At 46.5% G+C, this 12108-nt stretch overlaps 1 protein-coding gene across 2 annotated transcripts in view; it reads left to right on the top strand.

Annotated features, from left to right (window-relative positions):
- Positions 1–2410: 2410 nt before the first annotated feature.
- The window catches only part of LOC108276333 (uncharacterized), an 11436-nt gene continuing 1738 nt past the window's right edge, over positions 2411–12108 (top strand). The window contains exons 1-13 of one of the 2 annotated variants that reach the window (XM_017487921.3): positions 2411–2544; positions 2845–3064; positions 3401–3483; positions 3770–3931; positions 4163–4222; positions 4764–4874; positions 5085–5180; positions 5277–5336; positions 6036–6155; positions 10809–10904; positions 11040–11210; positions 11420–11515; positions 11613–11672. In XM_017487921.3, coding sequence (XP_017343410.1) covers positions 2920–3064; positions 3401–3483; positions 3770–3931; positions 4163–4222; positions 4764–4874; positions 5085–5180; positions 5277–5336; positions 6036–6155; positions 10809–10904; positions 11040–11210; positions 11420–11515; positions 11613–11672 — 1260 coding nt within the window. In that variant the 5' untranslated portion in view covers positions 2411–2544; positions 2845–2919. The remainder of the gene's footprint in view (positions 2545–2844; positions 3065–3400; positions 3484–3769; positions 3932–4162; positions 4223–4763; positions 4875–5084; positions 5181–5276; positions 5337–6035; positions 6156–10808; positions 10905–11039; positions 11211–11419; positions 11516–11612; positions 11673–12108) is intronic. The other variant, XM_053686408.1, reaches the window with a different exon arrangement.

Genomic DNA, 12108 nt, shown 5'->3' with positions numbered 1-12108 from the left:
AGAACAGTAAACAGTAGCTATAAGACTCGGTACAAGGTAGGAGGATGAAAAAATCTGCTGCCATCTAGTGGTCAAAACGAACATTTTCTGCATGCATGTTCTCCAACTGTGAAATGGATAAAAAAAAATAATAAAAAAAAAAACCTTTAAAAATCATTATTTTAAGCTTACCGTTGAGAATCGGGGTAAGGTAAGGAAACTGTTTTGAACACTATTTTTTGACGTTTGTGCTCAAAAATGGATTTTTGTTCATATTTTAAAAAGGTTTGATACTGTAGCTTTAACTAGCCAGACAGAGAAGTGTCTCATTGCGTCTTAATATTATTTGAGAACAGTCCTCTTCCTCCCTCTGGTGGTCAAAGGTGGCATAGCCAATGACTCAGCCCCAGGCCGGGCTGTTATAAGTATCAGAAGTCAATCCACATTTGTTCTGGCTGACTAATCACCTTCATCCAGTGATGATTTCCTTACAGGATGACTCCGCCCCATCCACAGGGTATGAGGGATCAGTAAATGCTTGATGAGGATGGAAATGATGTAAATGATAGGCTACAGCTTTCACAATGACCACATCTCAACCCAACCCATCAGTATCATAAATACACCAGCTAAGGGAAGATGTTTTGGAGGAAGTGTATATTGCCCCAGTACAATTCCACAGATATGTAGAATCAATGCTAGAGAGCACTGAAGCTGTTCTGGTGCACTCATGGTGGGCCACCACCTTAGTTATACTGTACATGTTGTGTTTTCTTTTAATTTGTCACCTGTAAATGTTTCTTATTTATTGTGGAACAGTTAACACTTATTAAACTGTTAGGCAGTTCCCTAAAAAAATAAAATGGTTCTCTCTAGTGACTGAAGGTATAAATGCAGCGTTGTAGGCTACTCTCTGGATCAGAATGAGCTGGTTTAGATTTTAGCCTGCAGTGGAACCGTACGAAACTTACTCAACATGAACATTTACACTAACAGTCAAAAGTTTAGCGTCACCCAGAAAATTTCATGTTTGTTGAGGACATTTCACGACATGCTTCTGGAAGCACATCCCACAAGTTGCATGGGCACTTTTTTACTGACCATACGGTCATTCTGCTCCCACAACAGCTCAATAGAAACCGGAGAACCCGGAGGAAACCCCCGCAGCACGGGGAGAACATGCAAGCTCCGCACACACAGGGCCCCCAACTCATGTAAGACTTTTAATTTCAGTATAGTTTCCTCTGCTGTTGCCCCATTATAAAAAACAAACTCATAATTATCCACGTTTTCATACTCAACTTTATTTACACAGAAAGAGCAAAGTTGACAGTTGACAGAAGAAATAGTTCATTTAGCATTTACAGGTTTTTTTTTTTTAAAAGAAAGAAAAAATAGTTACTGATATGACTGTTTGTCCTTCATCTTACATCGCTGATCCTGGGAACAGTTTATAGCTGCTATAATGTAAGTGAGAACAGGAACTATCTTTTTTAGCATGGGGACGTGCTGTTAAAGGGAAATGATCAGCTTTGGGGTGGTAACAATAATCCTGCTCCATCACAGCGCCCTGTTGTGGATGATTTTCCAATAAAAGTGTTTTATTCCTCATATATCCTACTGACTAATGATCAGAATACAGTCCTAAAGTCCACGAGCTGTCATGTAGGTGTAGTAATTGCTAATAAAACCCGATTTAAAGAGATTTTATTCCCTTCAGTGTATGAGGTGGATGTCTGTTAAAATATCTGCTGCCATCTAGTGGTCAAAATGAGCATTTTCGTATGACGGCGGTTGTTAAATCCAGTCAATAAACTTGATTAAACACAATTTAACTAAAATAATTTATACTTTAAAAATTAGGAACAGAATTAGGAACATTTCTGCTCTCTGGATTTGTCCAGATTGGTAATGTTTGAAACTCCTAGAAGCTGCTAGAAGGTAATAATCTCTGAGCCAGTGGTAGATAAATGATCAGTGCGTTAGCGAACCGCCTCAGCAAGTGAAAGCTCCAGTGTGCTGCACAGTCCCATGGGCTGGTTCCCTGCTAGTCTCATTAACTAGACTAGAACATGATAGTTTTAGATAATGTCATGTAATAATGTAGCTAGGTAAAGGTGCATTAGGTAAAATTTCTCAAAATTTCTCAAGATTATGTCTCTATCAGTTAATTAGTTCAAGCTGATTAAGATTTGAATGATTTCTTTCCTCCCGTTTTTTTTCTCCACAGAATTAGCATGCTAACTAGAGTTAGCGTTAGCAAGTGTTGTCATGGATAATAAAGATAGTAAAATGCCTGGATAATAAAGATATTAATAAGTATTTGCATTAGAAGGTAATAAAGATAAAAAAGTAACAGTGTTGTGATGATGATTTGAGAAATGGTCAGAGCATGGCTGGTGTTTTCTCCTCGGAAGGTCTTTAGTTTCGGATGTAAATGATTTGGTGATCGTCAGTCGGTGGAGATCGGGGGGGACGAACATGAAATCCGGCCGAGATTGGACTTTACAACCCTTATCAGGGAAATTTGCTGCCAGGACAAATAAGAAAGAAAATCTTCTAAAGGTAAGAACATGCTTTGTTGTGGATGTTGTTGTTGTTGTTGTTGTTGTTGTTCAATCCACGGTTATTTATTCATGTGTTGAATGTGTAAGTTTGTCTACTGCATCAACACCAGTAAAGTTGATCTATCTATCTGTCTATCAGTAAAACCTTGCGGTGGTCTGATGTCCATGTTCAGGTGTTTGGGCTGAATCGAATAGCACTGAACATTACAGGTGTTTTGCTGGAGTCGCGCATCACGTTACCTAGGCAACAGAAAGGTGATTGTGACGTCACAGTCAGTAGAACACGTTTCTGTTCCAGAACTGAATTCAGAGGCTTCTGTTTTCACTTCACACCGACAAGCTGTGTATCAGACGCGTGAAGGTGAAGGATACGATGAGTTCTTGCAGGAATTTAGTAGGATTAGCAGCGTGTGCAGCTGGAGCTATAGTCATGGCTGCTGGAGGATATTATTATGTTCATAAGCGTGGACATGAGGAGCGGAGGACGGAGGCCTTCGAAGGCACACCTGTCGACGAAGGTAGAGATCTTTCCATGAGTGCTTCTCAGTCCTGGTGTAGCCTGCACTGTTAAATGTAATTCTCTAAAGTTATTCACACAAACAGGTTTCAGTCAGGGATGTAGTCAGAGCTTTCAGGCTACAATGTGGTGCCCAGGTGACCAAATATTGAGCTTTATTGTGCTGTGTGAGATGAAATACTAATCAGCGTCCATAAAGAATTACAGAACGTCATTTTATACCCTTATAGTAGTAGTAATAATGATAATAAAATTAATAATAATAATAATGTTGTGCTTAATTTATTTAAACTCTGATGAACACCTGCTTACGTGATGTTTGTGCTTTTGCTTTTAGACCCAGTGCAGATTGTCTCTTCAGGCTTTCTGCAGTCTTCTGATGGACACAAGGACACGCAGATGGACAAGGCCAACCCTGAGGTACTCCTCAAACCTCAAGCACATTCATTTACCAGATAGAAACGAGTTATTAGGCATTAGATGTTGTACTGGATTACAGTTAAGTGTAATATCTAACAATACACTCTATAGAGACCTCTTGTCCTTTACACCCGTCCACAGGAAATGTCCGGCTTTTTTGCACGATTGATGACTTGTTCACCCAAAGTGTTTGTGTTGCACATATCTCCAGAATGGAATTTGGTCCTCAGAAGTGTCGAAACGTGTGTAAACGTAAATAAAGCCTACAACATTTGTGAACTTACAGGGGTGTCTGGAAAAGGCCGAAGAGGAGGATGAGGAGGAGGATGAGGTGTCCGTTGTTCAACAGAACAGCGAGGAGCTCCATGTGCCGAACCTGGTGGAGAAAGTCACGGAGCTGGAGAAACTGCTCTCTGAGCTTCACAGAAAGTCTGAGATAAAAAGCAAGGTGAGTGAGAAAAGCCTCGCGGTAAACAGTTCTTCTCAAACGAATATGAGTACCAATACAACTGAGGAAAGAAAACATCTCCACACTGGACGTGATGTTCACCCGGGCCTTCAAACTGTCCAAGAGACACAATACACACTCTGAACAGACCGCGTTAAGTTCTGATCAGTTATTTATTGATCATATGCTGGGTCTCATTAAGAAATGTTCTGACCAATGGCTGTCTTTCAGGAGCTTGAGCAGGAGCGACAGGCTCACAGGGTCCTGAAGGAGAAGTATGAAGACATGAAGGTAAGCTTGGAAGAACTTTTTTGTGTAAATACATAATGTTGGGATTTTTAATAATAATAATAATATGTTTAATTTAAGTTTTAAGCATTCGTTCACTGGTGCATCACTCATTATTTATCACTTGAACTCATAATTGATCTCAACCAGCTGCTCTGTGGAGCTTTCTTAGCAATTTTAATGTCATTGACTAAGAAACTGAATCTGGGGAGAAGATGGAGGTTTCATCCAGACAACAACTCCAAACATACAGCCAAAATAACTGAATGGTCTAATGGCCTGGCCAATCTACTGACTTCCTGTTGAAAATGTATGGGGGACATTAAAATTGTGGGTCGATCAGAGGAACCCTTATAACCTTGAAGAATTGAGGATTATAAGCTAAGAGTAATGAACCAAAATTCAACCATAATCCTGCAGAAAGATGATTAGTTTTTACTGTATATGTCTCGAAACTGTAAATGCTAACGATGGCTTTGCAGTAAAGTATTAATACTGGTAATTTGTAGTGTCTGGATATCTTTGATCAATTTCCTAACCTCAGAATAATCTGGAGCACGAGAACTCTAACCTGAAGGACCAGGTCACAACACTGCACGGGTCAGTGGAGAAGTTGGGCAGAGAACCCCATGAGATGTGTGAAGAGAAATCGAAGGTAATCGAGAAAAGCCGTTTCTATACGTTCCTCACCTGCAAAGCGTTCGTGCTCACAGTACGTCTGCACGTGTGTGTTTCTTCATGCTCGTTCACCGACACTTTCTCCATCGTACATATCTCCACATTTTTTGTCGGTCTTCAAACTTCTCTGAACATGTGTGTATAAAAGTAAATAAATCCTGCAACATTTTGGATGGTGAACTCTCAGAGTCAGAAGAGCGAGCTGATGAAGCTGGAGGAGATCAGGAGGAATATGGAGGAGATGCTCTTTGAGGTGGTCAGAGAGTTTAAGAAGGAACGCAAGGTGAGTGAGGAACCCTCACATTGAAATGAACTTTCACACGGAGTGAAATGTCCCACCGCAGATGTGAACATTAAGCCCTCACACGGTGTGTTTCAGGAGCGGGAGCGAGAGCGTCAGTATTACTGCGACCTTTTGGCCGGTTACAAAGACACTAAGGTAAGCTTTTCTTCTCTCCATTTTAAATGACATGTACTGTTAATTGTGTAGTTCCTGTTTGCTAACGTTTGGCTCCAGTCCCTATTCACGTACAGTAAAAGCAGTCTTTGGGAGCAGAATCCACGATTGTAAGTGTTTGTGGAGTTGCAGTGGGAGATGAAAGTTAAGAACACAGATAGTGTAAAATCATTCAAATGTAATAAATGATTGAACGGCGTTGATGTGGTCACTCTGTGTGCAGAAATAATATCAAATATTCACTTTACAAACTCTATCAGATCTTGTACGTTGATTTTTTGTAAATTAGCGAATAGTCTTTACAAATGTTGTAACATAAACCTTTTATCAGACATGAATGGAGTGATGTAGTGGCATGTATTAGAGGAGAATTTACTCTCATTGGCCGAGAAACTGAATCTGGCGGGGATGTTACTACAAGACAATGACCCTTTAAATACAGCCCAAATAACTCAAGAAGGTTTATCCAATCTACTGAATTGAATCCCATTGAAAATGTAACGAATTGAAGATGCGTTGCTGAGAGGAAACGGACAGAACTGAACCACAATCCTGCAGAAAGATGATTAGTTCTTACTGTATAGGTCTCGAAACTGTAAATGCTAACGATGGCTTTGCAGTAAAGTACTAATGCTGGTAATTTGTAGTGTCTGAAAACCTTTATCCATTTCATTCACTCAGGAAAGGCTGGAGTACAAGAACTCCAACCTGAAGGACCAGGTCACAACACTGCACGGGTCAGTGGAGAAGTTGGAGAGAGAACTCCATGACACCCAGCAAATGTGTGAAGAGAAATTGAAGGTAATCAAGAAAGGCATTTTCTATATTTTCCTCACCTGCAAAGTGTTTGTACTCACAGTACATCTGCACGTGTGTGTTTCTTCATGCTCGTTTACCAACACTTTCTCCATTGTACATATCTCCACATTTTTTGTTGGTCTTCAAAATTCTCTGAACATGTGTTGTAGGGAATTTAGCCAGTGGGGGACAGAGCACAGACACACAGGAGGCCGTTTCAGTGTCACTCGTGGAGAAAATCTTTGTTCAAAAATGGTTCGTGAGAAGGTGTTGGTGCGCATGTGTGAGCGTGTGTCGAAGTGGGGGTGTGAGGTAAAGGGTTTCGTCGCCGCGGGGTTGCCGAGGGCATGCTGAGGGTTTCCCGAGTAAAGGGGATCCTCTTTTGCTGTCAGGAAAAGTCATGGGTGCAGCCAGGGGGCAGATTCTTTGCTCATGTCGGGATTGTCTGTAAAACACACAGCAAAGGTTAGCGCATACACACTGAGAGTCTCCTCTCCCTTGTGAGCGGAGTATCGCCCCTTTTATACTCTCCCGTCGGCTGCTGGATGGTGGAATTTTTCCGTGCTGCACACCATTCAGCAGCCGTGTGTGTCGGTGGCCTCCTCCTGCCGCCACGCGCTCTCCGGCTGTCCAGAACATTGGTGGTGCTGAAGCGGAGCTGTCTCTTCAGCACCACAGCGGCAGTCACGGGAGGAGCGATCTTTGTTTCTTGTGTCGGCCGCAGGCCTGTTGCCACAATACCCTCCCCTCAGCTCCATGCCTACTGCCATCATGTGTCGGGCCCACAGGGCGTCCCATCTTGAGAGGCCATCTGCATTCCATGTTGGGTCCCCGCCCGGTGCTGGACCTGGAACAAGAAATCTTGTAGGGAGAGGAGCCATCGAGTTACCCAGGCATTAGTGTCCTTGGCCTTGGCCATCCACTGGAATGGGGCATGGTCTGTCACCAGGACGAAGTGCTGCCCGACCAAGTAGTACTGTAGCTCCTCGATAGCCCACCTCCTCTCAGCTGGGGACAACTTTGACCTAATGTAGAGGACCTCCTCCCCATCTAAGGTCTGTGAGAGAACAGCGCGCAGCCCGGTCTCAGATGCATTTGTGTGCACGGTGAACGGGAGGGCAAAGTCTGGGTTACGTAGCACGGGGGTGCTGGTGAGGGCTTCCTTCAAGGTTTGGAATGCCCACTCCGCGTCTGCAGACCATTTCACCCAGTCCGGCTGGCCCTTCTTTGTGAGATCTGAGAGCGGGGAGGCTACAGAGGAGAAGTTAGTAGTAGTAGTAGCCCGCTAGTACCCCACCAACCCCAAGAAGGCATGTACCTATTTTTTTTATGTAAGCCGGGGATAACCTTTCACTGCCTCAATTTTCTTCGTCTGGGGTTTCAGTAAGCCCCAGCCAATATGGTACCTGAGGTACTGTGTCTCGGTCAGCCCCAGGTGGCATGTTTTGGGGTTGGCTGTCAGCCCGGCCTTCCGGAGCTCCTTCAGGATCTCCCCCAGGTGGAACAAGTGGAGGAGTGGATGACCACATTGTCCAGGTAGGCGGCTGCGAAGGCACGATGGGGTCACAGGACAATGTCCATCGGCCGCTGGAACATCGTGGGTGTTCCATGTAGCCTGAAGGGGAGAACCCAGTACTGCCAGTGGCCATTCGCCATGCTGAAGGCCGTCTTCGGTCTCACCTCTGGGGCCAGCACCACTTGCCAGTATCCCTTTGTTAGGTCCAGGGTGGAGATGAACCGGGCCCTCCCCAATCACTCAACTAGGTCATCCACCATGGGGAGGGGATAGCTGTCAAACTCCAAGACTTGGTTTAGCTTCTGGAAGTAGTTGCAGAGGCGCATACTTCCATTGGGCTTTAGTACGACTATGATATGGCTGGACCAGGGGCTGTTGGACTCCTCTATGACGTTGTCCCGCAGCATCCGGCTGACCTCCTCCTTGATAGCCTTATGGCGGGCCTCTGGGACACGATAGGGCTGCTGCCGCCCCCACCACTCCTGAGTGAGTCTTGATTTCATGTTGTACTAGCTGTGCGATTCCTGGGGAGGTAGAAAAAACATTTGTAATTTGACCCACCAACTCTGTCAGTTCCTGCTTTTGTGTGGGGGTGAGCTCCTCACCCAGTTGGACCAAGGTGCCCTGGTCATGATCTGTGTCTAGGGCCACAAACGCAGAAAATACGGATGCTGGCTCTATCCACCTCTTCAGCAGGTTCATGTGGTAAGTTTTAGTGTCTGCTCGCTTAATGGGCTGCTGCAGGCGATAGTTCACGGCACCTCTCTTCTCGAGGTCTGTATGTGGGCCCTGCCACCGAGCTAGGAATTTGCAGGAGCTGCTGGGTACTAGCAGGAGTAACCGATCGCCAGGTTGGAACTCGTGGGGTTGTCTGTAAAACCCCGTTCTCATATGTTCCTGGACGATCGGGGCCACTCGGTCAATCTTCTCCTGCATCTCCTGTACATACACGATGACCGAGCAGAACAGGGAAGGCTGTTCTTCCCATGCTTCCCGTGCCACGTCCAATAGTCCCCGAGTTCGCCGTCTGAAGAGGAGCTCGAAGTGTGTGAACCCGTGGATGCCTAGGAGCACTCTCAGATGGCGAAGAGGACATACAGCAAGAGGAGGTCCCAGTTCCTCCCTTCCTCGTCTACCACCTGGCACAACATCTGCTTCAAGGTCTGGTTGAACCGTTCGACCAGCCCATCTGTTTGTGGGTGGTAGACGGATACTTTTAGGTGTTTCACCTGCAATAGCTGACACAGATCAGACGTTAGCTTTGATGCAAATGGGGTACCTTGGTCGATTAGGATGTCTTTTGGGATCCCCACATGGCTGAACAGGAGCACCAGTTCTTTAGCAATGTTCTGGGAGGTGATTTTATGTAGTGGTACCGCCTCGGGGTACCTGGTGGCATAGTCCACGATTATCAATATATACTCGTGAACTTTGGGAGCAGCCCGACGTGGTCCATGCCGATCCTCTCAAAGGGGACTCCTATGATGGGAAGCGGAATGAGGGGCGCTGGGCGGGGCTTCCTAGGGGCCGTGCGTTGGCACTGGGGGTATTGTTGGCAGACGCCCTGGACCTCTGCATCCATGCCTGGCCAGACAAAGCGGTCCTTCAGCTTCTCCAGGGTGTTTCCTGCCCCCAAGTGGCCCCTGAGCGGATGAGCATGGGCCAGGTGCATCAGTGCCAGTGTTCTGGCTTTGGGGAGGTCCACGTTTTCCCCTCTGTGGTTGGTCTGGTGGTACAGTAGGCCTCCTTTGACCAGAAAGTAGGAGGAGGGGAGTCTCTGGTTCGGGCTCTGGTCGACCCCCTCGATCTGGCGCACCTGGACCCAACAATACTTCAGTCGGCTGTTCTCTTTCTGCTCTCGGCCAAAGTTCCCCTGCCCGTTTACCTGCTGGAACACAGACGAGAGTGGGTTAGTGTGTGTGTGCAGCTTACCTTCTGTCCCAGTGTCCTCCTCACCTCGGACCATGTAGGCCTGCCACACTCAAGCTACCTTCACTCGCTGGGGCAGTTTTGGCGGGTCCAGTGTGGGGAGGACATGCCCTGCTGGCCAGGTTTTCTGGGCCGTCTTCGGTGTCCCCTGGTCTGGCTCAGTCAGTCTGGGCTCATCCTCGGGTGTCCTGTAATCCGGGCAGCTTTGGTGGTGCTGTCTGTCCTTGCCGAGCGCCAGGATGGTCAGGGTGCATTCCAGGGTGGTCAGCAGTTCCCTGGGTGTCCCAGGGTCTTACATTCCCATGGCCCGGCGTTCTGTGGGTGTCAGAGTCCTCAGGAACCGGTCCACGGCCACCCTCTCTACAACCTCGGTGGCGGAGTGCAGGTCTGGCTGGAGCCACCTCTTGGTGAGTTGCAGGAGGTTGTCCATCTGTCCACGTGGCTTGGCTCCTGGCCTGTAGCTCCACCGTTCAAAGGCTTCCAGGTAGGCCTTGATGTCATCGTCTGGGGTCAAGTGGGGAAGCAGGTCCTGGGCTTCTCGGCTGGGATCAGAGTGAGGAGGGGCGGCCACAGGGGTCATGGCTTTCAGGGCCAGCAGCTCCCGGGTTGCGACCTGTGACCTGCTGCGTTATCGTCTGCTGCTGGAGGCTGGCCTCCATTAGTTGCTGCAGCATGGAATCCATCTATTATTATTATTATTTTATTTTTTTTTTTGTAGGGGCAGGTCTGTGCTCATGCCCACATCCTCCACCAGTGTAGGGAATTTAGCCAGCTGGGGACAGAGCACAGACACAGGAGGCCGTTTCAGTGTCACGCCGAGGGCGTGCTGGGGGTTTCCTGAGTAACGGGGATTCCGTTTTGCCCTCAGGAAAAGCCGTGGGTGCAGCCAGGGGGCATAATCTTTGCTCGCGTCGGGATTGTCTATAAAACACACAGCAAAGGTTAACGCATACACACTGAGAGCCTCCTCTCCCTTGCGAGTGGAATATCACTCCTTTTCACTCTCCCGTCATCTGCTGGATGGTGGAATCTTTCCGTGCTCTCCGGCTGTCCAAAACATTGGTGGTGCTGAAGCGGAGCTGTCTCTTCAGCACCACAGTGGCAGTCACAGGAGGAGCGATCTTTGTTTCTTGTGCGTCGGCCACGGGCCTGTCGCCACAGTGTGTAAAAAGTTAATAAATCTTACAGCATTTTGGATGGTGAACTTTCAGGGTCAGGAGAGCGAGCTGATGAACCTGGAGCTCAGAAGGAAGAATCTGGATGAGATGCTCTTTGAGGTGGTCGGAGATGCTGGGCTGATAATCAAGGTGAGTAAGAAAAGCCTCACAGCGTCTGTCTACAACTATGCATTTTCTAAAAAAGAGGAAAAAAAAGTGAAATGGCCCATTGCAGATGTGAACATTAAACACTCGCATAATAACATTTTTTTGTTGAACTTCCAGTCCTGTCTGGATGAAGCTGAGGAGAGAGCTAAGATTGCTCTAGAGTCCAACTCTCAGCTGGAGCACGAGAACTCCAACCTGAAGGACCAGGTCACAACACTGCAAGAGTCAGTGGAGAAGTTGGAGAGAGAACTCCATGAGACCCAGCAGATGTGTGAAGAGAAATTGAAGGTAATCGAGAAAAGCCTTTTCTATATTTTCCTCACCTGCAAAGTGTGTGTGCTCACAGTACGTCTGCACGTGTGTGTTTCTTCATGCTCGTTTACCGACACTTTCTCCATCGTACATATCTCCACATTTTTTGTCGGTCTTCAAACTTCTCTGAACATGTGTGTAAAAAGTAAATAAATCCTGCAACATTTTGGATGGTGAACTCTCAGAGTCAGAAGAGCGAGCTGATGAAGCTGGAGGAGATCAGGAGGAACATGGAGGAGATGCTCTTTGAGGTGGTCAGAGAGTTTAAGAAGGAACGCAAGGTGAGTGAGGAACGCCTCACATTGAAGTGAACTTTCACACGGAGTGAAATGTCCCACCGCAGATGTGAACATTAAGCCCTCACACGGTGTGTTTCAGGAGCGGGAGCGAGAGCGGAAGGATCACAGAAACCTTTTGTCCCAGTATGAACACATTAAGGTAAGCTTCTTTCTCATGAAGCCACGACTGCGCTGTGTGTGTGTGTGTGTGTGTGTGTGTGTGTGTGTGTGTGTTCGTTCACTGGGCAATCGCGCATTATTTATCACTCGAGCTCATAACTGATCTCAACAAGCTTTCTATCTAATACGGCCGAGTACGGTATCTCACTGTCTTTCGAAACAACGACGTCTATTCCAAATCAGGAGGCTCTTGTTTATGGTCTGGAAAAGAACGGCCACCTAATAATACCTGATCGGATTTACTTTAGTGTTTGGGTTTCTTACGTTCCAGAAAGATCAGAAAAGATCTCTGGACTCTCTCATAATCTGCTACAGAGCTAGTCCACGGTGCTGTATTGAACCAGTATGGGGTCGTTACGCGGCGTTTCATCGGGACACTTCTATATGGTGTTCCTGTATGATCTTTATTTAATAAC

This window comes from Ictalurus punctatus, chromosome 15 (assembly GCF_001660625.3).
Source record: "Ictalurus punctatus breed USDA103 chromosome 15, Coco_2.0, whole genome shotgun sequence".
In the NCBI taxonomy this organism is placed as follows: Eukaryota; Metazoa; Chordata; class Actinopteri; order Siluriformes; family Ictaluridae; genus Ictalurus; species Ictalurus punctatus.
The sequence above is the reverse complement of the archived record's forward strand: the minus strand, read 5'-3'. Positions and strand labels throughout refer to the sequence as shown.